General features: G+C 47.8%; 1 protein-coding gene across 1 annotated transcript in view; it reads right to left on the reverse strand.

Annotated features, from left to right (window-relative positions):
* The window catches only part of LRP8 (LDL receptor related protein 8), a 181,556-nt gene that overhangs the window by 5,987 nt on the left and 148,289 nt on the right, over positions 1-27,280 (reverse strand). Inside the window, exons 5-14 of the mRNA XM_067301274.1 lie at positions 18,097-18,459; positions 13,668-13,790; positions 13,214-13,336; positions 10,249-10,368; positions 9,995-10,120; positions 7,989-8,160; positions 4,956-5,183; positions 4,256-4,374; positions 2,659-2,798; positions 36-177 (exon numbers count right to left, since the gene is read on the reverse strand). Of these exons, the coding sequence (XP_067157375.1) occupies positions 36-177; positions 2,659-2,798; positions 4,256-4,374; positions 4,956-5,183; positions 7,989-8,160; positions 9,995-10,120; positions 10,249-10,368; positions 13,214-13,336; positions 13,668-13,790; positions 18,097-18,459 (1,656 nt within the window). The remainder of the gene's footprint in view (positions 1-35; positions 178-2,658; positions 2,799-4,255; positions 4,375-4,955; positions 5,184-7,988; positions 8,161-9,994; positions 10,121-10,248; positions 10,369-13,213; positions 13,337-13,667; positions 13,791-18,096; positions 18,460-27,280) is intronic.

Consider the following 27,280-nt stretch of genomic DNA (forward strand, 5'->3'; position numbering starts at 1 on the left):
ATTTAGGGACATGAGATCCCAAGGACATGTCTTACCTTTGGGCTGCTTTAATTCATGAAATACCACAATATCATGAGGATTATTGAGATTTTCTGCTAAGACGGAGATGTCCAAGCCATTCAGCCTATTTGCACTGAAGATTGCTTCATTCTCCAGGTCAGTCCAAAACACTCTGTCCTGTAAGGAAATGCATAGGATTTCTGATCTGACTGTGCTCAAATCCGGTTCAAGTTGTATTAAACTCCAGTGTTCAGGAAGTCAATGCATTGCTGTTCCTATCTAGGGACACCTATTGGTTTATGCTGCTTCTGTCTGGAGCTTCCTTTTTTTTTTTTTTGTTCTTTTGAACACTGTAATTTCTAATGTTTAGAAGTACAGCAGTCCTAGCTCAGTAATTCTGAGTAGTTATGGGACTGAGAAGAGGAAGCAGAGATTTACTTAAATGTAGAAGAGTTACATCCATTCTGTTTCTGAATGTTTTTTTTAAAACAAACAGGGTGGATCATGAACAGAACCAAAGGGGTTTGCTAGAAACTTTGGTTATCTTTGCTGATTTTCTCCTTTCCAAAGATATGACCTGGATTAGACAGATATCTGTGAAGAGGCCAGCACTGAGAGCTCAGCTGGAAGATTGTTATGTTTTCTCTTTTTTTCTCTTTTGTATTAATATCTTTTGTGGAGAGTCCTATGATTGGCGATACAAAAAAAATGGTCAAGGAGGTATACAGGAACTGCAGTTGTCAAAGAGTGTTTAGTTGCTCAGTCAGGATTTAGCTATGTATGCTGCTTTCGGTAAGGAAAGCCACACTCCTGGAGCACATTATCAAGAGCTTATGCAAAAGGATTGTCTGTTATTCTAGCTGGCCATTCTGACAAGGAAGATAAATAACACAAGAGATCCTTCCAAACACTACTGATGCAGGATAAAACTAAAAAGCAGCAGTGTCTTGTGCAAATCTGTGCCCCAAATCAGATGCCTAGATATATACATTGTGTGGGAGGAGTCAGGATTTTAAGGAAGAAGTTTTGCCGAGTCAAAAGCCAACCTAGTTAAGTGAAGTAAAGAGAAAGGAAAGGAGGCTTTGACATACACCTTGAAAGTGAGCTAACCAGATCGCACTCTCTGCTACAGTTTACCTAGAAAGAGGTGCCAAAGGTCAAACTTTTGTTTCCATGATCATTTAGATATTCACAGAAAGGGGCTTAGCTACAGGAGAGATCAGGCTGCACTGCTCCAAGCAATCCACTGTAGGCAATCCTTTACCAGGATGGGGAAGGGCTGGATGTCTCTCTGCTTCCACCCAGGTAAAGCTGGGATTTGAACTAGGTCTCCTGCACACCTGGAGAACTCCAGAGATAGGAGGGGGAATGCACAGTTTTGAACATATGCTTTAGATCTTAAGTATGAGATACAAATTGCAAGAAGGCCACTAGCCTTGAGCCCTGCCACTCCATAGCTTTGTATAAACCTAACACAGAAATGTGGATGCCTACTTATGTGGTGATTTCTGTAGATGTCAGCAGGTTCTGGTTTTTCACTGCTGACTTTGAGGATCTGAACTGTACTATTTAATTAATTACTGCATTGCTCTTAGTCAGGCTATAGTGTGACACTGAATGTTACACCATACAGAGTATACCGAATCTACAAGCGTAACTGAGTTTTCAGTGGGATGTACTCAAGTAGGAGCTAGAAGCCTAAAGCCTTTGTGAAAACAGGCTTATGTGTTTGTAGGATCAGAGCTGTAATTTTTGGAAAGAGAAGTTTCTCTGAGGTGTAGCAGGGTATACATGGCATAACTGGAGCAGTTCAGCCTGAAAGAGAATTATCTGATGTTGTTTAAACTAGGTGAACCAATAACACCTTTTTTAATACCAAGTCCCCAACCTCAGCACTGCACTGGTGCACAGTGACTGCAGAGGGAGCCCTGTGAGTGCTTTACTGGTAGAGATACGCTCAACTGAAGCCTGCAGACTCCTAAGAGACTGGTGAAAATGTTTCTAAGGATACTTCTGCAGGTGCTGCAGTGGCCACAGGGACAATGGGAACAATCAGCCTGCAAGGCCAACAAATGAAGATTTAACGGGCCTCCCCTGAGGATTCTCCTGGCACCAGAAAATGCAACAGATATGCAAACATGGTGTGAAACATAAAGCTGCTGAGAGCAGCAAAAGGCTTGACTGCAGGCTGAGAGGCTGCTCTGGGCCCATGCATCTCCCCTCAAAGTCTGACTTCTCAAAAGACATGGGATTTTGCAGAGTCAGTCAGTGAATAGCTGTCCCACCTGCTCATCACAGTAAGTGGCTTCTCCTTTCCCTTGCCAACAGTTTTGGCCTTTGCATGGACAGTTGACTCAATTGAAATCAAGGGAAGCCCATCAGAGTTTTTCAGTTATGCGGGAGGTGTTACTATGGGCACCACCTGCCCTCACTGATTCACTGGCACTGCATTAAGAGCATGAGATGCGGCACTGCTCCTGATGAGGGCTCTGGAAAACAATTTTTCCTGCTGAACCCAACCAGGTTAATCGGTTTCTATAGCAGCGACCGCCCTCACTGAGCTTTCTGTGCTATGCAAAAGGCAGAGCTTTCAATCAAGAAGAGCTTTGAGACCTCTTGCAGTCTCCAGTCTGTTCTGCATCCGTTCTTGACTCTTACCTCAAACACCGCTAAGCCGAAAGGATGGCTCAGATCATCAACAGAAGAGATGAGAACTTTTCTGTTGCTGCCATTGAAATCAATGCAGGACAGTGAATGCAATTTGGAGTCTACCCAGTAGAGACGCTGATTCAGCAAATCTGAGAAGTGAAACACAATGAAGCAAAATTACACACAGCTACGGCTACTCTTTTCTCTTTCCCAGCATGTTTTTCCTGCTGGCAGCATGACTAATCTCTTTATTATTGGGCCTTCTTTTCTTTTTTTTTTTTTTTAAAAAAAAACTAGTTCTGATTTTGATTCTGTGCCCAGATATGCTGGGATAAAACCCTGTAAATAAGATTAAAAAGGAGGAACATTCTGTTGTGTGTGTGGGGAATGCCTGACTGACAGCCCTGTACAATGAGGTTCTTTTGTTACCAGGAGGAGCAGGCCAGCAGCAGTGTGGGCTTCCCAGATCACTCTATCAATGCCCCTCACTGAGTGAGAAGCCTCGTCACTCTGGGGGCTATTCAGTCCTTGGCCTCTTGCTGGAGAACAACTGTGATTTAAATGAAACACCTCTCTGAAGGAGCTGTGAGATTTACACATTTTCAGTGATGAAGACTCCTGGGTTCCAGAAATCCTTCCTGCGCTGCTGGCCAGGGGGACACAGGTGATGGGAACACTCCTCCAACAAAGCCAGATTTTGGGGAGGGTATAGGTAAAAGGAGGAAGGTGGGATTCAAGGTTATTTAGAATATTATGAACAGAGTTTCTCTTGCTGGAGCAAATTCACTCATTTTGGATGAGATTCATTAAACTGAATGCAAGTGGATGAGTGCCAAAATACCACAAATTCTATAATTAAACAAGCCATTAATTAATTTCTTAATTACTGAAGGATAACATTATTAGTTTACAACAGTAGCCGTTTGACACCACGCTATGGTAGCAGCATTTCTTCTACATTCTTGTTATGGCCAGAATTTTGTAATATAAAGCTAAGCAGAGAACCTTGCATCTGAATGGCAGCAAGCACACACGTGGCTGTAACTCCAGACCAGGCAGTCCCCTACTGTCCTGTGGGTGCAAGGAAACCTCCTTTCCACTCCTGCCACTCAGTACTGCAGTCGGGAACGACCGCAGCCCTCTGTGTGCCAGCAGGAAGCGGGATATGGGCTGAGATAGCTTCCATCTCCGCTGCCCCCATCCAGAGCGGCTGGGCGAGCTGGCCCATGGGGAATGGGATCCACATGATGTGTCTTTCTGCTTGATGTACCATAAATTAGTCCAAAGCAGTACCCTGATATTGCCTCCTAGACAGGTCCAGAGATGCTAGTACCAAGGACCTTGTGATACCTCCCAGACTTCCAAAGGTTGTTGCAGCTCTGCATCCTCCTCAAAGCCATCACTCTCCCTTAAGGCCCACCTAAAAGCAACTCCATCCTTGCTTCTGCAACTAAATCACTCATGTCACTGAGCAGTGAGTGACAGAATATTTCCTGGATTTTTGAGTGCAGATGCCTTTGCACCATTTACAGTTTTTCTGTGCAACAATAAAATTAAACTGACAACAGCCACAAATGGATTCTGTAGCTCTAACCCTGGTACTTACCAAGTGTGATGCCGTTAGGCCACTCAATGTTGTCAGTCACCAGCACTTGCCGCCCCACACCATTCAGGCCTGCTTTCTCAATCTTAGCTTTGTCTCCCCAATCAGACCAATACATGAACCTGAAAGAGCCAGACACAAGAAATCAGGAAATCAGATCCAAGGGTAAGAAATCTGTATTACTAATCTGATTAGGAGGTGCAGTGCACTCTGCTCAATACTGTAAAGCCCCTCAGCCACTTCAGTTTGCTCTGAAGTGTGCCTAGCGAAGTCACCATGCTCCTGATGCATATACTGCCCACTGGTTGCTCTGCCACAAACCCTGCACCAGAGTGCAAAATCTCACCTTAGGATTCTTATCCAAACTATCTCCTGATATCTCCGCTAGATCTCTGGACTTCACTTATCCACCCAAGCAGAACATATTCCTGTCAGACTACTTGAGTCCCCAGCATAACTTGTGTGCCTGGAGCAGCTGACATGTGACCTACATTATTTTCAGGATTTTTTTCACTGCAGAGGCCTTGCAAAGAAACACTTGAAATATCTCAGCAGTCCCGCTTTAATGGATCTAATCATCTAATTAAGATAAGGGCATCTGTAAGCCTTGATGAGATGAGAACCATCTTCGAATCTGTAAGAGGCAGAAGAGGACTGGAATGTCTCTGCTGGACAAGGGACTGTTTGGGGTTTTCACACCTACCTCCGCGTGGGATCAACAGCAATGGCTCTTGGCTCACTGAGGTCACTGCTGAAAAGTGTCCTCCTCCTGCTTCCATCTGCAGTGGCGACCGAGATAGTCTTGTTTCCTGAATCCGTCCAGTAGATATTCTTATGAACCCAGTCTATTGCGAGTCCCTCAGGAGAGTTCAGCTGGCTGTCTATCAAAATCACCTGCTCAGCTGTGTCACTCGCTTTGTCTATGTAGGCACTGCAAAGACAAGACTTGTCACTGGACTGACACAGGCCCAGAGAGGGCTGTGAAGAGGCGCACAGAGACGGACCTTGGAGACAGCTGAACGCTGGGCAGAACCATTCCAGCCCCATGGAGAGAAAGTGCATACATGGCAGCATGATGAACACAGAAACCTGTACGGCTGCATGTTGTATTCTTCCACTGCTTTCTCCTACAATTTGTTCATATTTCCCTCTGTTTGGATGGCAGGGATTTGCAGGACAAGGAACTGTCATTTTAATTTTCTGTCTGCTTCCTGCTGTAACTGCATAATTCAGCAAAACTTTTAACTTAGGGCACCTAACTTCAATAGTGTCAATTTAGAGAATTTATGGACATTAGAAGTATAATCTCCTGTGCTCTGCTGAACAGAGTTGAACTTAACATGCAGATAAATGTGTTTAAATGTGTTGCAGAATTAGGACCTGTGTAATTAATTCTGATTTAGCAAAGGAACTCGTGGAACTGTAATGATTTGGCATGTGCTCTCTTGTTAGATACAAAGAAAGCATACACTAAAATCAGTAGCAGGCTCAAAAATCTTTCAAAATGCTAATGAAAGGCAGCAAACTCCACATGCATGTTCTATAAATAACTCTGTATTGCTCCTACAAGCAAACAGGCTGATTCTACTCTATTGCACCTGCACCAATATCAATTACTTTCAGTGAACTGGAGTTATTCTGAGTCTGCATCCGTGTTTCTAAGAGCTTAGTCTGGCTCTTAGAATAATTTAGTACATCTTTAAAAAGTTAGAAAATAACAGAAAGATCTTTTTCTCCCTGAACGATTGAAACTCCAAGCTGACTTACATCTCCCGTTCCCTGGCTAGCCTGCCTTTGGTCAGGGAATGAGAAGCTAAGTTTTTTTGGAGCTGAGCTCTCAAGCATCAGTTGAGAGACTTGGAAATAAATGTCTCCAAGCAAAAAGCATTGGTGTTGTGGCACGGTTTGCAGCTCAGGCTGGAACAGCTAAGCAGATTAACAGTAGGATGCCGCATCTTCAGAGGATGCAGGTGTTACAAGGAGTGGTTTTGGTGAGCCAGAAGGTGCTACGTTTCTCTCTGCCCCAACACCAAATGAACGGTATCATCAGAGGCTTCTGCGGGGTGGCCAGTGATGTTCTCAAGCCTTTGCTATTTCAGTATGACGAGCACCATGTGTTCTGCGTACACAATTCCAGCTCAGCTGAATCTTCCCCAGTGAAATAGCCATTTTTCACACTTCCTGTGCAACACTGCAGTGAGCTGCTGCATCGCACCCTGACCACGACTTGTTACACTGGTGGGGAAGCTGAGAGGGGCTCATGGGGCTTTCAGAACAAGAGTGCGGAAATACAGAGGTGACATCTCACTTCTCCCAGTAACTAAATATTGTAAAATATCTTCTGACACCCCTGGGGACACCTCCTCAATGGGAGAGGGACTGGAATGAGAAGTGAGGTAAATATTAAGAAAGATGGAATCTCTTCTCAGCAATTATTTCCTGTACCACAGTTTGTGCCTTGCAATAGCCTCTCATAATTATGGACTGCTGTTGCCTGCAGGTGGAGTCCTGTTCTCTGCTGGAGGGACATGATGGCCTTTCATTTAGAAATGTTTCATATTAGTGATATCTTAAACAGGAATATTAGTTAAGAAATGATCCAGAGTCCCAGAAAAGCTGGGACTTAAAACAAAGCTAACAAAAGCAGGAGGGAGAAAGATGAAAATCCTGCTGTTTGGGGAAAAAAAAAAAGGTTTGGTATAGCCAAGCTCAGGGTATGAACAGTGTTCTGGGTGCCCCAGCCCCAGGACATTTGCAGAGAGCTGCAGAAGGAGCAGTGTGTCTTGAATAATTCTTTGCATATGAATACGTAGCTCCTACCTGCCCTAGCTGTCCCTACAGTATCAGACACAGTGAAAACAGCCACCTTTCTTCTGAACCATCTCCCCATTTTCAGTGCTCCCCAGGGCTGCTCAGCGTACCTGGCTAGCTACTTGAGTGCTTAATACTCAGCACAGATCGGGCAGGTTTCCCTGCCAACAGCATGGGAGCTGCTACAGCCTGCAGAAAGCCTGACTTGGCTCCTATGCACTGAAACCAATCAGCCTTTCCCTGATCATTAGCTAAAATCCACAACACATCGCTGTAGAAGCTGCAATAGGGTGCCATAGCTATGCAAATCAGAATATACATAGAGGATTTTCAGCACATAAATTAAATGCATTTTTTGATAGACAATACTGTGGTGGATGCCATGAAAAAAGGCTGAAGAAGGAGGGAGAAAGAGAAATCCAGAATATGGAAAGTGGTCAAGTGCTGTGAATTTAAACCCAGGTCTACCAGAGACTGCAGTGGTCAACTAGTGCCTGTGTTGCAACTTCCTTTCTCGCACTGTTTGCCTCCTTTGTGCTTTCAGATGCTAAGTCCTGTGTGGCTTCTTGTCCAGCAAGCCCACATCACAGCGTGGCTGCAGTCTCCCATAGCATCACTTAGCAATATTATGATACAGTAAATGAAAGCCTACATGTAGTTGTACAAATGCAGCAGGATCTACGACTGATGAAAGGTCTTCCTGTATTATCAAGTCAGTAACTGCACAAGCCCAATTTCTGTATCAATTTCTGAAAAGCTGACGAAGTCTGGGCCACAATAGGCAGTCAAGTAAGGGAAGAAAAGCCCTCAGGTTCCCTGTGTTCACTGCACTCTGCAATGTTCGCTGCAGATTGTCCTTGTGGGGCAGGGACTGAACCACATCTTTGGAAAGGTACCAAAATACATGCCCTCCCTTGGCCCTTACCTGTAGATTTTTCGGTAAAACAAATCACACCAATATATTCTGTTTGTTGCCACCTCCACGTCCAGTGCCACTACGTTTTTCAGCATGGGAATGATGCGAGAGTAGTCCCTTTTCACCAGGTCTATCTTACGGACTTCATGGCGATTGGTGAAGATCAGGTACGGACTCTTGCCTATCACAGAAAATAAGTGCATTTGTCATTTTAGCAGCTGATCTAAGGGCTTGATTGAGCTTGCATTCCCCAAACAAAACCAAAGTGACCAACAGTCAGTCACTGACGGTTCTGCTTTGTGAGGAAGCTTTGCACCGCACCAGAAGCAACTGTCAATGGCTTCCAGAAGTAGAGCTGTTACACAGGGACACAGGGGGCTGCAGCACCTCTGTCACTCACTGGACACACATCAGCTCTCAGTCTGCCTGTTCTGCTAATAACCACAAGCAAAACTCTGGGAAATATCCTCACCTTCAATTCTATGTTTCAGATACAAAATAAAGGAGCCATTTTTGGTGACTCGTGACCAGACAGGGAAGACGCAGCCCTTTGGGCTGCCTGGAGGTGAGATAGTGCCACACTGAATCCAACAACGCAAGACAGGTTGCCGGAGGCATTTTTGACCATCATGTATACGCAGACTTCACACTGTCCACCTGCGCCTTGGGCTCACCCAGTTCATGTCTCTTCTCTGTGGGGCCGGAGCCTCCAGCCTGGGTGCCGGTGATACTGCTATTGCAGCTGTGACCTCAGGTTAGCCCAGGCCAGAGTCTCTCAAGAAGCATAAAATTGACTTGAATTTGCCAAAAGACAGGAGAGCAGGAAGCACAACAACCCAATGGTTAGTTTGCTCAGAAGACCACGACCAGCACCTCAGCTTCCTCAGTTATTCACAATGGGCCCCATGGAGACCAGTTGCCCACTCTAGGAGACACGCACCCATGTCTCTGGGCTCAGACCAAGAGGTGCACATCCTGCGAGCAGCACAGCATGCAGTGATTCTCTATGTTCTTAAGCATCACTAAAATAAGCTGCGAGTCAAACAGCTAAAGATTTTGTTGGCTGGTTATGCACCACCCCACTGGAAGTATGGACAAGATGGGAGACTCAAAATGACCTTATTGGGTTAGACTAGTTTGTCTCCAACGAGTAGAAGATCCTAAGGAAGAGAATGCTTTCACTAGGAAGGACAAAAGGGGACTGAGGAACCTGATTTTGGAAGGGAAGAGCTGGGACAAGGTTCTAGCTCTGAAATAGGTGGCTCTCAGGCACAACAGAGTTTTCCAATCAACGAGCTGACGAGTGTCTCCGGATTTGGGTCAGTCCCAGCTCACTGCAGACTGTGACTAATGGACTTTAAGAGGACAGCAGGACACTGTACGTACCATACAGAACCTGGGAAAAGAGAGGACATCTGGATGCGCAGGATAACGCGAGGGGCAATTCTACACTGCAGGTAATTCACCCCTCCCCAAGAGATCCACAGTTCCCTTGAAACAAACCTTCATCATGGCTAATGCTTAATCTTGCACAGTTCAATTTTCCAACCCTCTGATGCAAACATAAATTTTTGCAATAAGCTAAGCAAAAGTCTGGTGTTCATGTTGGTATTTATGTAGGTGGCTGGGGTGGGGAAGAGGTGACTAACCCGCCACATTTTAATTGGGTTGTTTTCTTCTTTTTAATACTACTACTGCTAAATGTTTTTGCTGCACTGTTTTTAATAACACCTGTCAAGAGACCTTCTTTTCTAGTTTCAGCTTCAAACACCCAGCTAGTGACTGCAATCTTGCTCTGCACACTGTTAAAATATTCTGATCTGCGTGATCAGTAGTTCTTGCCTAGAGACGCATCTGCTATCACTGCAGCAGTTCAGCGCAGCTTGAAATGAATGTCTTCACTTGCTAGTTTCCTTTCGTCTCCACTCCCCCAGCCTCAGCCCTGCAAGCACATCTTCTTATCAGAGTTGTGATGTTGAGCAGGCAGCGCTTAAGGGCCTGTGGAGTTGTCTTACCTACAGCTTTGCAGTTCTTGGACAGGGTGTCCATCTCGTATCCCTCGTAGCACTCGCATTTGTAGTCCCCCTTGTAATTAATGCAGATCTGGCTACAAGCGTCTGGATTCTCACATTCATCTATGTCTGAAAGGAGTGTTTGAAACCCATCAATAACTTGAAATCAAACCATCTGTGATGGAGCAATGCTGGAGTGACTATAATCAGTCTCTGTATGGTAAAACACAGGGAACTGCTGTTTGCATGTAAATTACCTCCACACGTTTTTTTATCCAGAAGCTTGTATCCGGGAGGGCATTCACATTCATAACCAATCTTCAAGTCTTTACATATGTGTGAGCAACCACCGTTGTTCATAGAGCATTCATTCATACCTGGAAGAGGTATACAGATTAAAATGAGGGGTTTTAATCATAAGACTGAATAAAATTAAGAGAGGTCGAGGTCCTCAGAAATTTCCCCACAGCTACCAGCTTTTGGTGGCCAGGAGCTGGCCACATAGAGCATATGAGTGACTTTGCAGGTAGGAAGCCACCACCATATCTTTCTTGCTTCTTTTTTTCCCTCAAACCGACACTGTAGGATCACCTGTATTAAAAGCTAGTGGCTAAGTGAGCAGGGAGCCCTGGGGATGTCACATATGTAAATCTCCACATCTCAGCCCATCTGAGGGCTGCTGCTTTGAGTACGTTCTGCCAGATGTGAGGGACTTTCAAGGGACTGAAGGACTCTCTCCAGGAAGCTCCTCCTTCCCCGTGCACTTGTTCATGTTGACTTTTCTGAACAGTCTCCTTGAGCTTTAATAATGCATGCTTGGGGAGTCCCGTTTCCCAGGGGCCCCTATTTTGAAACACTGCACTACTTTCCTAGCTAGCTCCAAGGAATGATATGTGTGCCAGTTCCTGAAACCCCCAAAGTACAGTCCATCAGAGACACTCCATTAACACTGAGATATACAGTCCTCCCACAAACACTGCCCACACTGCAGTCTCTGCTGGCAGCCTGCATCAGCCCAAGCATGCAAGTTATGGAGTTACAGCCCCCACCCTGTCCCAGGTCCCTGCCTAATCCAAGGCCGCCTCTCTGATCCCACTGAAACGAAGAACAGACTAAATGGGTCCCTGTAACTACAACTGAATGAGAAGCTGAGGAAGGCTGGCATGAAAGGTTGTTATTTCTGTCAGAAACAACATTTCTTGTTGTTGTAATTAATCTACCCAGGGTGAGGAGAAGGTCCTCCCCCTAAGTAGGGCTGCAGAATAGAAGCTGTGGGATTTCAGGGATAGGGGCTCACTGGAACAAGCAAAACTGATTTGCTTCAATCCTTAATGCAATTTAAAGCCAAATTTTTCATTTGTCTTTTACTTCTTGCCTCCTTGCACACTGCAGGTGAGCAGTACGGCAGAGCCCTTAAACTGGTATTCTTGGAAGAAAATGAAAACAACCACAAGCCAATTAAAGTCAGTAAGACCAGGAAAATATTGTGCCAGAAGGAACCCCATCTCATCTGTGGGATGCTTTCACCTTCCTATCAAAGACACAGACATAGATAGCAATACATTATTAATAGAGCAAGTTCACTAGGCTCCAAGAAGCTGTCCACAGAGTCACATTGTGTGGTGTCACTCCTCAGTGATGTTTATTAATGGATATCACCTATTACTGCACTTGCACAGGCCTCTAGCAAATTGGGTCATAAACATGCACACCCACACACTGCAAAATACTACCAAAGGCTGTTTCAACTAACAAGCAAACCCTCATTTGGATGATTCCCCTGGTTTCAGAGGTGCTTTGCGGAATGGATTTAGAGACAGTGAATCAAGTGCTGCAGTTCTCAGCACGCACTGAGCAGAAGGCCAGGCGGAGAGCAGCCTGCCGGGCAGCTGCAGCCCATCTCCCAGGCTTCAGCAACATGCTCACTGCACACCTAAGATAAGTCAAGCGATGGTCTGCTTTCTGCAGGGCCTTTCCGGGGAATCTTGGAGGGCACTACAGGGTCTAGCACGCAGCCAGCCAGATACACCGAGATGAGGAGCGTGTCCTGCATCTCCTGGCCGCTGCGTGGCTGTGCTTTACATTCACGGCAACGCGCATCATTTCGGCAGCCTTAAAGCAACATTTCTTTTGGGGGCTGTTCTCCTTTCAGCTTCCTAATTCAAATGACACTTCACTGCCAGCCTGGGATCGCAGCGAGTCAGCCACGGCACCAAGCCCAAGCGTGCTGCTCCGTCTCCTGAGACCTGCTGGGCCGCCAGCTCCACTGGGGGACCTCCACAGACAGACAAGCTGCAGCACCCACTCAGAAAGACAGGGAGATGCGGATTAGTGCGGAAGAAAGCAAGGGCGTACTGAAAGCACAAGGCAAGCGCATCCTCCCTGGCATGCACATGCACCACTTGGATACAGAGGACAGCCTGACAGTTCCTCCTGAACGTGAGGAATTATATGTATGTACGGGCACTGCGCTCTACGCTACTGGTACTCCATGGAGGCACGGAACAGGAGAAGCCTGCGTGAGGCTGGGCTACCCTCGGTGCCCAGTGAGGGGTGAACAGGGGTGAAGTGCCTGTCACTGGCTGCCCCAGGCAGGGCGGCCCAGCGCTTTGGGGGCTGCTGACTCTGCCAGGCAGATGCAGACCAGGCGGGTGCCCATGGCTTGGTCACTCGTGGTAGCCCAGATTCCGGCAGGACACTGCAGAGCGACCTGCTCTCATTTCTAAGGAAGTGGCAACCATGTGTAAAACCTAGAAACAGCCCAAGTCCTCTCTCAGTGGTCACTGCCGCTCACTGGGTTTTCACCTTCAAAGCATGTTCCCAGTGCCAAGTCACCTTTATGATGTTATCCTCATCTTCAATTCAGGGACAATTTAGGCAGTGAGGCTAAACGAACTGGTCCATGCTGTAGGGGACACCAGTGCCCGTGGGGAGGGGGGATTCCTGGCTCCTGTGCTGCGCTCAGCTCAAACACCCCTCCAAGAGTAAAAGCTAAGCTGAGAAGGGCACGGTTCAAGCTTGCAGATGGATCAGACTCGGCCACTAATTATATTCACGTAAAGGGTGGTGGACTATGCGGAGAGAGCACAGGCAAGGGAGGAGGAGCAGAGTGAGAAATAGCATTAGCAGCTACATGTGGTTACACTCAAAGCTGTGAGTGCCAGATGGAGGAGAGGGGAAGCGGTTACAACAGGAGCAACACGTAGAAGGCAAGTACTGTACCACATTCTTTCAGAGGCTCGTCAGACCAGTCCCTGCAGTCTCTATGGGAATCGCACACTTTGCCTCCGTCAATGCACTCTCCACTCTTACACTGAAACTTGCTGGGACTTTCACATGCTGACTCTGTCGTGTCGGGCAAGAGAGGAAAGCAACTAAGTTAGACGAGGCTCGTGACAACAAAAAGCCTGACATTAAGCTTCAAGAGGGTGTCATTAGCAGAAATGGGATGGGATTAAGCAAATGAACATTAAGCCTGAGTATCATGCAAGGAAATTTCGAGACGTGCAATGTGCCTGGTCAGCGCAACCATCTCTCCCAAGCAGCCCCGCAGCCAGAACGGCTTAAAACTCTCCACGGGAAGCAGCTTGCCTCAGCTAGGAGGGGCAGAGCAGGCCTGTCCCCCTCCCCGTGGCTGGGCAGCTCTTGTGGGCTTGCATGCGCCGCCCATACGTACCTTGGACGCAGCCTGCCTCGTCGCTGTTGTCGGGACAGTCGTGCACCTTGTCGCACTGCTTCGCTCCGTGGATGCAGGTCCCGTCCCCGCACTGGAACTCGTCCGGCCGGCAGGTCACCAGAGCTTTAGAGAGACACCGTTCGAGCGTTAGCCACGTGTGACACCTTTTAGCCATGTGCAACTGGCACAACAGGTACAGGCACGCTCTACCCAGCGAAGGGCTGCAGCCTGTTTGCTAGCAAACAGGCTCCTCATTGCTGGGACATGTTACACGGCTTATTTCTGAGGGGACTGTCTTCCCGATGTTTTCTTAAAATCCCATTAAAGCCGCACACCCCGGAGAGATCTCAGTTCTAGCCTATCCATCTTGCTGAGGGCAGCCTGGGACCACATGATAGAAAATCACCGCCTCTGCATCGCTAGAGGAGGTCAGCACGGATGTTACTACATGGGAGGCAAGAGCTACATGGCAGAATTTCCTTGAAAAATTGACAGACTAGTTCTAATACAGAAATTACTACTTTCAGATAACCCAAGAAGAGCCACAGACATGAAGTGAGCTAACATCAATACTCTAAAATACTGGTATGTACAAAAGCTCAGCATTATCTGTGATAGTATCCCACAGGACGCAGGATCCGGCCTGGGGACTGCTTCACCGGACTGAGTTCTAGTGCATCTACAACCACGGGAGGCCACAGGAGACAGCGAGAGCAGCAACTGGTCCTGGTGGGAGGGGGGAAATCCCGCCTTTAGAAAAATACAGTATTCACAAGAGAAAGGTTTGGAAATAGCACTGCTCCTTGGAGAGGAAAGCCATAAACACACTACTCATAAAAAGCTGCAAAGCAAGAAAAAGTCCTAAGCAACAAGCACAGTTAGGGGATCAGTTGTGCCACCACATTTCAGCTAATAATCCCAAACACACATGGGAAACCCCAGTGGGACATCTGGGACAGCAGCTCCAAACTAACCATCTGGGAATTGGGAAAAATGAAGGGAGCGGAGGAAACGAAGCGGCGGTCTAGGAGAACTGTGGCCCACAGACCGGGCAGCGGCTCTGAGAGGCCACGCAGGGAGGCAGAGGCACTTCTCCTCGAACCGCTGCCGCCGTGGCTGGCCTGCTCGGATGAATCGCTGAGGACAGGGCGCCCGACTTCCGCCAGGCAATCCTGACCTCCGCCAAGCTAAACCAGGGCCACTCCAAAGCTTCTCCTACCTTTTCCAGCCTAAAATTCCTTTGCTGCGGTTATTTCTTAGCCACCAGGTGACCACCCTCTGGCATGAAAAACAGTTTATTTCACCCTTTCTGTAGCAGCTCCTAAGCGTGGAGACAGCACGGCATCCTCCTCCATTTCTGGCCATAGGGATTAACTTCTCCACCAGTTCCACATGTGACCAAAGCCCATGGGAGTCCTGTCTTTCCTGGCAAGGGAACAGGTCTGCAGCTTGTCATGTAAATCTGCAGGACACTGGCTACAGATTTGGAAGCAGCTGTTACAAATCCCACTAACTGTGATCAATTGCAGCCTCCAAAGCTCTTCTAGGAAGCAGTTTTAGCTAAATGTTAGAAATAGAAAGATTTCCAAGTCTAAAGCTAACAAAAAGGAAGGAGAACTTTGTAGCAACTGCAAAGACAACATTGCAGGGTGGTATCAGTGAAATCTCAGCAGCTTTATAGCTATCTCCACAGCTCCACAAAGCAAATATGAGACAATTTACTAAAACTCTGCTAAACTAAGAGGCACGCTAAAACAGACGCGCTTTCCATTTGCAAATATTGGGCATAAAGGTGAATCGCTCAAATCTAGCCAATATATTCCAAATTTGAAGTCTGCACCTGTGTTTCTTCTGTCTCTGCATGTTCAAAATGACAGAGGGAGATTCGTACCACACATTTCATTTGAAATAACTCACTTGGCAGTTTTACGGCAATTTTTTTTTTTGGAAATTGTAAAGGAATCTTAAAGTGCTTTTCAGGTACTAACTTAATATCAAGAAAAGTCCAGTGTTTGCAAGATGCAACAGTCCCATTTTACAGATGCAGAGGCACAGAAGTGTGAGGCCAGGCCTCAGGAGATCTGTTTTCTAGTTGCAACCACTGTTTAATTTCCCTCCTGGATGCCCCAACCTGAATTTTTGAAGGACATTTTTAAAAATGGAATGTCCTTAAAATGTTCTTAAAAAGGACATTTAGAAAAAACAGCCAATGTTCTCACACAGCTTCCCTGAAACGACTCATTCCCTCCTATTTATCTGCTGTCTTACTGCCTGTTTACCAATTGACACCCTTCATTTCCGCTCTACTCATTCATCTCCCCAAAGCGATTGTAACAAATGACTGATGATGGCCTCATGACACTTTTAAAGCGTTAGCGCCCATCCCTCTATTTTATACAACGCAAAAACCATATGAGCCCCATTTGCAAGAGAAGATGTACTGCTGTTATCTTCAGGTTTAATCAAGCCAAGCCCCGTGGTACTTGTGCCATTCCTGTTGCTACGGGGATGGAGCAGTGTTGCACATCTGGAGCTCGCTGCATGTCACGCCAATACAGATCTCAAAAAGAGAATTTCCAGGCCAGGAAAAAAAATAATAAAGGTCAATCCCTAAACGCTGCAAGTCCAGCAGGGCTTCCAGGGCTCTCAAATGTCGCTATTTTATTGCAGGTGTGTGCATCCAAGCAACAACGAAGCAACAGCAGTTTTGGTTCCCACACCGGTGACCTGCTGGCTACGTGAGCACGCGGCGCCCCAAGTCCTCTCCTGGCCGGTGCTTCAGAGATCCCTCCCCACCGTTTAAGCAGCAGCAGGGTGACGCTCTGAAACGGCACCAGGCTGAACCGTGGTGTGCAGGGACGCGAAGGAGAGAGCCAGGCACCCTGTGCCCCACGGGCGGCGGCGAGCTGGCCTCACTGCGGGCAAGTTCAGCGACACTTCGCTGACGAGGGAGCCCGAGTCCCCTGCCCTCCGCTGCCCCTTGCTTCTGCTACCCTGCGGCAGGTTGGCCTGCGGCATCTTTCTCACCGTCGCTTCACCCTGACACGGACGCCAGGAACCAGCCTCGTCTCCTGGCTCCTGTGCCCTGACGCTGCCCGGGGCTGTGCTGAGCGCACCGGCCCTGAAAGCGCTGCCTGCAGCCCCGCCGGCCACGAGCTCGGTGCTGGCTCCGGCGGCACCTCCTTGGAGCTGCGGCAAGAGGCTTCCGGCTTGTCCGTCCCTGCTCGGGAAAGGCAGCAACAAGCTCCTGGCACCCAGCAGCCAAACGCGCTCCCTAACCAAACCCAGTGGCCTGCTCTGCTCTCGTGCCTCTTCCTACGATCCTCAGCTGCTCCTTCCCTCGCTTGCAGAGCCGTAGCGGCTCCGGGGTTATCTGCAGCTCATCCTCCTGCCCTCCCGCAGTGCAAGCTGGTGTCCAGGACTCGCTGTTTTCTTCCTCCTCTTGCTAAAAAAACCTCCAAATTTGCACCTGGCACTCTCTGCCCCCGAGAGCCTGACTGCACCTCCTCTTGGGGGGCTCTCCTGCACAGCGGCTCTGAGCTCGCCAGCCTGGATGCAGTGTCATCACGGGTACAAAAAGGCACTGCTGGCCAAAGTTGGATATTTTCTTATGTACTGTTGTAAAAATATCTGGTTTCTGCAGCTGGGTGCTGCCTTCATTCCTTCCCAGAGGTGGTCCAATGTCAGGACTGCTAAATATATACAGCTATGTAAATATTTTATTTTATTTCAATCTTGTGATTATGAATATTTTAACAAAACATTTTGCTCTTTTTTTCTTGTCTCTCCTTCCCCAGATAAGTGACCAGCTCGAACAGTTAAGTGGCTAAAAATGGATGAAACATTCAAAAATACCATGCACACAAGCAACACCATGTTAAATGCATAAAGCCAGCTGAAAAGAAATCCATTATTTATGAGCTCGGTGCCTTTAACAAGCCAAACTCAAAGTGCATTTCAGACTGGATTCTTCAGAGGTGCTGTTCTTGACTGTCTCATTCAGTATGCTCTAACTGCACAGGCAGAAAATTAATTGTTTTTTTTCCTACTGATCATACATTCCCTCTAGCACTGTGGCTTCTAACCTCCAGGCTGCAACCCCACCAAGCAGCCCGAGGGCTTTGAAAACGTTTCCCATTTTCTGTTGCTTTCCTTTCTAGTGAAACGCATCTCCTCAGAAGCACGCTACCACCCAGCAGCTCTTGCAGCCCCCGCCAAATTATCAGGGAAAAGCAGAAAAGGAGCTTGGCATCTATCTGACCCTGCCGGCTGGGCACCCAGCTGGGCCACGCGGGACACAAACTCCTTGCGGGGCCCACAGCTGCTGCACAGACACCTCGCATCGAAGATCTGCCTTAAAACAAAACCCGCGGTGGCCTTCTGGCCGCCCTCCCCGCCGAGGAGACCCCTCGGCCCTGCCGACACTCACGGCAATCCTGCTCATCGGACTTGTCCTTGCAGTCCTCGTCCCCATCGCACTTCCAGTTCAGGTGGATGCACTCGCCGTTGCCGCACTGGAACTCGTGGGCCGCGCAGGTGTTGAGGGCCTTGGCGTCGTAGCCGCACTTCTCCACGGACTCGTCCGACTGGTCCTCGCAGTCCGGCTGGTTGTCGCACACCCACAGCTCCGGGATGCACATGCTGTTGTTGCACTGGAACTCGTTGGGGTTGCAGGTCAGAGGGGAGCACTTGCGCTCATCGCTGCCGTCCCCGCAGTCGTTGTCCCCGTCGCACACGAAGATGATGGAGATGCACGTCCTGTTGCTGCACTGGAACTCGTTGGGGGAACACGCTGGGGAACGAAAGCAAACAGGTGAGCTGCGAGGTCTCCAGCCACCCCCGCCACTGCGCCAGCGTTAGCACCTGAGCAATGTCCGAGGCAGCATAAAAGCATCTCTGAGCCCAAAATGCTTTGCACAGCGGCCAACAGCCCCGCAAGGAGCGGGTGAAGATGCAACAGTCACCTCCTGGCCAGGGCAGCAGGAGGCAACGGAGCCGGTAAACCAGCCGTTGGCACTGGCGAAGCTTGGAGGCCAGGACGGGCTTCCCCTCCGCCCGCGGTGCGGGGCAGCCCGGGACGGGACGGGGCAGCAGGACCGCGAGAGCTGCGGGCGGGGAAGCAGGGGCTGGTGGTGGCAGCGTGGCGGCAGTGGCCCCACAGCGTCCAGGGCGGCAGGCGCTCGCTCCGCGCTGACATTACCAGCTCCTGCCTCTCACGAGCGCAGAATCAGGTTTCAGGATTTCACAGTGTGCCTGGGTTTGGACATATTAAGTGGGATGTGTAGGGTAAATATTTAGTGAGCTGAGCATCAGTTTAGCTGCAATCTGCCAGGAAGGCCCTTTGCAACACACTGAGTGCCTTCCCTGGAAACCGCTACTCGACATTAACATACAAACGAGACGCTTCCCAGATAGGAGGCCGAGCGGGAGGCTCCTTCCTCGGCAAACCTGCGGACGGCTCCGCCAGGGAAGCCTGCTCCAAGCGAGCTGCCGGGCACCCCGACGGCGTGCAGGGAGTAGCCGCTCTATCTCACCGAGCGAGGGGCAACCTAAACCCTGGAAGAAATTCACTGTGAATATTTTTAATCATCAAGTGATTTTTTTTTAAATATTCTGCTTCAGCAGTCTCAGGCATCTACAGGAAAATTATGGCTTTTATAAATTACATCAAATTAAATAATTGGTCTCGAAGAAAGCTTTTTCTTTTAATTGCACCTGGGAGGGTTTTTTTTTGTCTTCAGTGGCAGAACTACTTGCTGTCGCTTCTGCAGAGCTCCTATGATAAACCACAGATCAGACGACACCATTAGCTGCAACGGGAAGCGCATCTGGAGAGCAGCAGCATCCCTGCGAAGGAGCAGTTATATCCCAGCTTCACAGACAGCAGCAGGAAGCCCGCGGTACCCTCCTGAAATGTTATGCCTGCTCTATACCTGGGAAGGAAACTGTTTATCTCGCAATTAAGAACGTGTTCGCCAGCTCATTAATTCCCTGAGTTACTGCTAGGCTGATGCTTACTTACGTTTTGGCTTCCGAACTCGCTGTGCTCTGTCTGTCAAATCAAGCAGTCTGGAGTTTTGCCACCTACCTTCGGATAAGAACTGTCCCTTGGAAGGGCTAATCTTTCTCCTCTCTGAACAGAGGAGAACTTAGATCAGACAACTAACACCAGGAGGTTAATCCCTCTCATAAGGACCTGGAGTAGGAGCACAGTCAAGCAGAGAAGTGTATAGAAAAAATTTTGCGTGGCAGAACTGAGACCACGAAAATGAAAAGGGCCCCAGTTTGCACCCACTTTCTCCTCCTTTTCTTAAGTGTACATGCTTTTCTATCTGGATCCCGTAACTAGAAGTAAAATGATCTGTTAATCCTACAGATCAGTACACACCTGTATGAACTAATGATTTCTGCAGGTGAGGAATGCTAAGGAACTGCCAAGTGGAAATTTAAGTTAAAACCTATAATCTTACCAATCAATTCAAAAAATAAAATGAGGAACAGCAATTTTGCAAGGGATATGTATGGTTTCTGTAACAGATTAAGGCTCAGAGGAAGAAATTGCTTTTCTGGCATTATTCTGATGAATCTCAGAAACAGATCAGTGAGCAAAATTTTGCATAGACTTTTGATCCCTAATTTTTGGGCAAGGCTGTAGTGATTTGCATGCTCCAAATGTGCATTAATTTCCTTCCCCAGAACCATAATGAGCCCATTCTTCTTTCCTTGTTGTTGTCCTGGTCCCCCCTCCACCGCTCCTTCTGCTTGCACGCGTTTCCCTTTCGCAATCTGCTGCACAGGCAAATTAGCAGTGGATAAACATACGTGTGGGATAGAGACAACGGAAGTCTGCACAAAAGCTCCTCCTCTGTCCTTACAAATCCTAATGCAGGCACAAAAATAGCAAGAATCTCAGTAGAAGACAGAAAATAGAGGTAACTCGGCTTTTGTGACCTCTCACGAGGACTTTCTCAAGTGAAGCTTGTGAGACAGTAGCTAGAAAATTGCATGGTAATGATCATTTCTTTATAAGAAGTGAATTTAGTGAGATGACAGCACTGGGGACTAGGTGGTCTCCCTCCGCTGAACAAGTGCAGGGGACTCGCTGTTGCTCACTGTCCCATCCCAACACTGCTGTCCTCAGGTGGGGACCAAAAATGGGGCAGCGGCACCAGTGCCGACAGGCGGTCGCCCGCGCTGGGACAGGGCTCGAGCAGCCAGGGCAGCTCTTTGCGCTCTGGTCTCCCTGCCTGCAGCCGCTGGACACTGCTGGGGTCGATCAGTCCGAAGGGACCGGGCTGCCGCCACTGCGCTGTACCAGCCGCCGGGGTGTCACCGTGGGCACCGCAGCGATCGCGCTGGCAGCCAGGGCCACCGGCAGCCTCCACGCTGCCGAGATCCCTCCTCCTGGTGCCGTCCCCAGTGGGAGCGCACGGTCCCTCTCTGCACAACGCTGCTCCAGGCGCCTCCGGATGAACTCAAGAGATAAAAACGCCCTTTTCCTCGCTTGCAGACCTAATGACCATCTTCAGGCCAGCCATCTACAGCTCCTCCTGGGTCGCATGTGCCTCCAGCAGAGACCTCTGCCTCCGCGTGCGGCTGGCTCTCCTGCTGCCCAGGGGAAGGCAGATACCGCGCCGATCCCTCACCCTTCCTTCATCTCCTCTCGCCAGCCAGCGTCCGCAGGGCACGCCGGGATAAAGCAGGGTCCGCAGCTCCCAGCCATGCGGGGACTCGCTCGGCACGCAGAGAAGCTGCTTATGCTGCCTCTGCACCTAGGCAGGAGCCAACATGCTCATGGTCTTTACGTCTCTGCTGCCTGGCCTGGCGCTGGTTTGAAGAACAGTAATAAAGAGCAGCATTACCAGTTATCTTAGGTAGCAACTGGAGAGATGGGGACGGAGAACTAAAGTCCCAGGGACAGTTTACCTTGCATCTCCGTGCGTAAATCTGTCAGGGTTCCTAGGCAGTCCCATCACGACAGCATTTCACTGCCTCCCAAGCACTGAAATAGAAATGCCTTGAACAGTAACTAAATGATCACTGGGGTATTTTGTCTTTGACTTGAGCAATTTGTTTGCATTCTCAGATTTTGCTGCCTGCCCTATTATAAGCTTCTTTGCACAAAACAAAGGAAACAAATATTAGTTTGCTTTTCTCAGTGCCAAGAAATTATAAGTGTCATGCTCAGGTGCAAAAAGTACTTCAAATATGAAGTGATCCCAATGGAAATCTTCGGAACGTTTTGTCAAGAAGTGTTTAACCAACAGGCTTCAAAGCAGTAAATAAGCATAATTACAAAAGCAGTTCCGTAGAGTACTGTAAGCCATTAAGATTTTTCACATTTTTAGGGAGCAAAGTATCAAAGCTAAATGACAATGTACATATGCTTTGGCCTATAGACAACATATGCCAGAGGCGCTTTGCATTAATTTCTGCCTTGTACTATACACCGATACCTAACATAGCACAACGGTCACAATTTTTGCCTCGCAGCCTCCGACTGCAATCTCGTCACATCTCTTACGGAGAGAGGAGTGGAAGCCGCCTTCGGAGAGAGGAAGTAAAGAAAAGGAGAGAGATTGTAGATGTGGACTTAGTGTCTAAGTGACGGTGCATTTTTGCCCTGAGCCAGGATTCAACCAGAGGCTTTACTGAGTAGTCTGGTGCAGCGGGGACAATCTCAGCTCAAGCACTGCACCCAAAAATAAAGGTAATTCCATCACATACTTCCCAGGCATGTACTTATAAAGCAAAGCAGACTGCCATAAAGACACAGCACGCTCCAAGAACTGGAAATCCTCCCCCTCCACGACACTTGCACGCAACATTTTTACAAGGGGCATCTCTACAAAGCGTGGGTCTTCAAATCTGGGTAAAAACCTGAAATGGGAAGCAAACAGGACATCCGTCATTAAGAAGAGCTGGGAATGATGTACAATGGACTATAACACTGCTTCCACTGCCAACCTTAATTAAGACCTTCTGGCTTTTCAGTAATAGTCAGGTAGTTAATTTGTCTTTTTCCTCCAAAAAAGTCAGTTCCCCTGGAGATTACATGAGTGGCTTACAGAAAGATAATTATTTGGTAAAATATGTGGTAAAGTGGGTAACGGCAATTACTGATGCTGAAGAGAAGAAAATAAGATAAATTATTACATTGTATGGTTTTCTGACACCCCCCCCCCCCAAAAGCAACTCAAAGAAATAGGGCTCAAAATTTCTTGTTTCCTTAACTCCGACAGCGGATTTTTTAAGGAAGGCCAGGGATGACTTGTACCTACTAACATCTGCGCTGGGGAAAGAGGGGTCTGCTGATGATTTACCACCACTTGAACCCCGGCAGGAGAGGCAGGTTGGCTGCAGAAACGCCCCTGAACCGCGAGGTTTGGGATCTGAGCCGCAGGAGGCTGCAGCGGCGGACGCCTGAGCTCCACCTGCCCCGGTAGCCTGCCCTGAGAGCGGAGCCAGCCAACGCAGCCACGTGATGAACCTCGGAGCTGGACCGGAATTACGGAGAGGTGGCAGAGTCTGGAGACGCTGAATCAACCTGCAGCTCCCGGGCCAGTTACCAGTGCTGTTATCGCCTTAGATGTATTTAACTAGTATCGACAAGCTATTTGTTTGGCCTGCAGGCAACAGTGTGCTTGCCAAATATTTGATACAGCTCTTCGGCCAAACGCCAGCCTTCAAAGCCCAGGCTCGTGCCCAGAAGGACCAGCTTCGCAGGGCAAGCTGCCCTCCAGCAGGGGCAGCGGCAGAGGTGGAGGCAAACCAAGCTGACCTTGAAGCGCCTTGCTCCGAAAAAGCGACAGGTCCCCCACGGAGGGAATAACGCCGCCGGATCGCAGGCTCGCTACTAGCAGCGCACGTTGCTATGGTGATTGATACCGAAAAGCCCATACAGGCGACGACTGCAGAAGGCACAGTAATTCCTGACATTGTGCAAATCACTAATGTCGCTGAGGAGCCGTCGCACGCGCTCCGGCAAATTAATATTTGCGTGTGCTCGCTGCCTTTGCCACCCTGCTCCCCTCAAACGCAAACGAGTTATTTTTCCATTCTCTGGAGCAGTATTTGCATAGTATTTGTTAATTATAATGGAGCAACCAGATGCCAAAGCCCCTGCTGATAAATAATAGTTTGTGCGAAAATGTATTTACCGATTTAGAATACGTTTTCCAAGAATCATCTATTCATTCAAAGTGGTTTAATTTTCTGAAAATACAATTAATTATAACCCCACAATTTATGGAGAGAAGCGGCTTACGCATTAAAAGATACGTAAACTCTGAATTTCCTCCTTGTCTTTTCTATTTACGGGCAATAAGGCTGCTCTCTCGCATTTGCAGTCTGCCCTGGTGTATTCCACACTGGGAAAACGTCAAGAAGTTTATCAAAGGGTTCTCCTCATTAAATGACAGCAAATGACATCAAAATGAGAACAAGTGAGACCAGCGTAGAGGGTTTACGGATAAGAAAAAACCAGCTTGGGTGGTAAAAAGGTGGCCGTCAGAGCACCGAAGGTTGATACTGTGCAGCTTTCTGCTCAAATCCGAGACACCCCACGGGGATCTTCCGAGATAAAGACCCATCATTGCTCTTTTATATTCTGATTAGAATATAATCAGCTGAATCAAATTGGTGATGCTTTGCATTAGACAAAATTTAAATAGAAAAATAATATATGCCGGGATGCGTTTAATGGGCTTCTTTACTGACTTTGAAAGTCAGAGCCTGTATGGGACATGTTCACTCCTACTCCCTCAGACATGACTTGCTTACTAAAATGGCAATTTTACACATGACACTGATGGGGCAAACCCCCCAGAACCCCCTGAGAACATCCACGAAGCCAACAGCTGCTCTGATATTATCGCGCAGAGGCAGCGGTGGCGAGGAAGCCACGGCCGCAGCGCTCCCAGCGACCAGACCGCAGCAGCACCAAAGAGCGCCCGGGTCCCCGAGGAGCCTCCTCAGAAAGCACATCTGACCACGCACGCGGACCTCCTGGATGCAGCAGGATTCCCCGCGGCTACGAGGATGGCCTGCACGGACCTTTCTGCATGATCAGGAGTTAATTTTGGCAGCGCAGGGTCTAAATCGTAGCTGCTTTGCCAGGACGAGCCCCGTGCATGGAGCTCACCTACCTGCCATTCGCTCTGGGCTTATCTGCTAATACAGAGACAAGAGTCGTCTCACTGTATTTGTCCATTTTTTCCACTGGTTTCTCATTTCTTTTGCCCAGCTCAGGAAAGGCCTGCATCATAAACTTAAAAGCTATACTTTAGTCACATTAAAACTAGCAAAAGATGGCACAATTTGCTTTTTCTTGGTAAATTTGCAAGCTCCGTTTCTCTCCTAACGTGGAAAGGCAAAATCTTCATAACCAAACCCATGGTACAGGGTCATGGCATGGACCAGTCAGCTCCTCCTCGCCCACACATTCCCAAGCACTTGTAGGGAAAAAAAAAATTCAAATTCTTAGGTAAAAGGCACAGAATCTAAGGCGCAAAGAGACAAACCCAGGGAAAATGGGATTTTCACAAACCCTTCTGCAAAATCTCATCCCCCAGCTTACCCAAGGGTGTCTCTCAGTTCTCTAGAGAGAGGGATCTAAAATGGGTTTGAACAAAGCTGCAACAACACTTAGAAAGACCCTTTTGAAATAAAACAGTTTGCAAGGCAACTAATGTGAAGGGAAAAGTACTTCAAAAAAGGAGTATCCAAGATACAATGGGAAAATCGGCAGAATTCAGTGTAGCCAGATTCGAGGCTCTGAATATAAACACGTATGATAGACCAAGTTGACAAATACAAGACCGTGGAGGTAGTTTTGGGAGGGGAAGAGATCAACGGCCTCTTATGGCAACAACTGGTCCTTAATTCTTTTTACTTAGGTGGCTCTAGGGGCACATCCATTTTTTTTGATGTCAACAACGTACCCACGCAACATACCCCCGATACCGCAAAAGAACGGCAATCATTTTTAGATGTCTTCAATTTTCTGCTCAAATGGAAAATCTGAGCACTGAGTGACACTGCAATTAAAAGTGTAAGGGTTATGTGCTAACTGCGCTCAGCTTAATAGTTGGGCGATTGCCATGGCATAAGGATTTGCTTTTTAAGATTTCACTGCTTTGAAACAGAAGGCAGTACTTTGCTGAATTTGGGCAGAGATGATGTATCATTCGCATAATACTTACATGCAATTATTTAAAACTTTCTGGAAAAAAGTGTATTGTATTGTGAGCTAAACCCTCCCAGTTATATTTTATAGAAGAAACAAATCTCTTTGCAAAACATAAGCAAAATTAACCCAACCATTATATTTTCCTCTGTATGAAAACAGTGTATTTCAGCCATGAAGTTAATTTTTAGATATCATCTTACCATTTATATGTCCTGCAAACAGCTTGCTTTCTTTGCATCGAACGTTACGTGCTCCTCTCTTGTGTAGGGATGCACCGAGTTGGAGCTATCTGATTTTGTCTTCAAACCACACGCTCAGCAAGCCTGTTTAGCCCTGGTTAATGAGTGTAAAGCACGTGCACCCACAGCCACTGGAACTTGTCCTCACACATCTGCCATCGTCACCCGACCGTTGTCACTGACATTCAGCGGGGATTAATATTACTAAACAGATTCCTGCTCTTGGGATGAAGAGGCTCAGAATTATAGCTGCACTCTCATGAAGAAGGCATTTCAGGGACACGCAATACAGGCATATCTGGCTCTAAGAGAGACAATTTCTGGGCTGTTTCAACTCCAAGAGCTCTAATTCTTGACAGAGCGACTGCCCAGAGGAGAAACCTTAACTACAGGCCAAATTTTGCCCCTTTGACAGCACGACACGTAAGATGGGAAAGAAGAATCAGAGACAGCTTCCCTGGCTAGAGTCCAGAAAGAGCAGCAGGACACAGCTTTCGTGGGTACGCACATGCGGTCCTGCAAGAGTAGGCTCTGGTTTTGATTAGCTGCAAACGTTTGTAGGAAAATAGTTATTTCATACCATTCTTCCATGATTCTGTGAAAAATCAGCATTTTGGGATGTGCGTGGGTGTGCGTGTGTACATGTTTGCAGCGTGTTCCCCTTGCCTCCACTCCTTTTTCCACCACGTACCTTTAAGAAAACACTGCAAAATACTAAATTCTGAATTGTCTTGTTTTCATTTTGTGCCTTCTTCTCTGTTTTAAAGCATAAATTATTCATGGAACATACCGGTACAGACAGAAGATCTGAAATGCGGGGATCAGCGCCGTGCGAACGTGCACAGGCTATCGTCAGCCAGGGCTGCTGCTGCGCTGGGCCAGGCACCGGGCGCTCCGGAGAAACGCCATCCGCAGAACGCTGCCTGTGTCTACGCTTTGCTAAACCTGAACTAAAGGGTCAGGATTAGGGAAAATAAAGTCATTTTGCACTGACCTTCTCCAGGTGCAGAGCCCTGACGCAGCTTAGCCCACAGCTTTACGGCTTAATTCCTGACTTAGGCAATGTGTATCTTACCCCTAGCCTTAAATTAATGCAGTATTTTACATTTAATTACAACAAGCATCCAATAGATGAAAAATGAAACTACCTTTATTTTTACTGTAAGAGTGCAATTAAAGATAGC

Source organism: Apteryx mantelli, chromosome 8 (genome assembly GCF_036417845.1).
Source record: "Apteryx mantelli isolate bAptMan1 chromosome 8, bAptMan1.hap1, whole genome shotgun sequence".
Lineage (NCBI taxonomy): Eukaryota > Metazoa > Chordata > Aves > Apterygiformes > Apterygidae > Apteryx > Apteryx mantelli.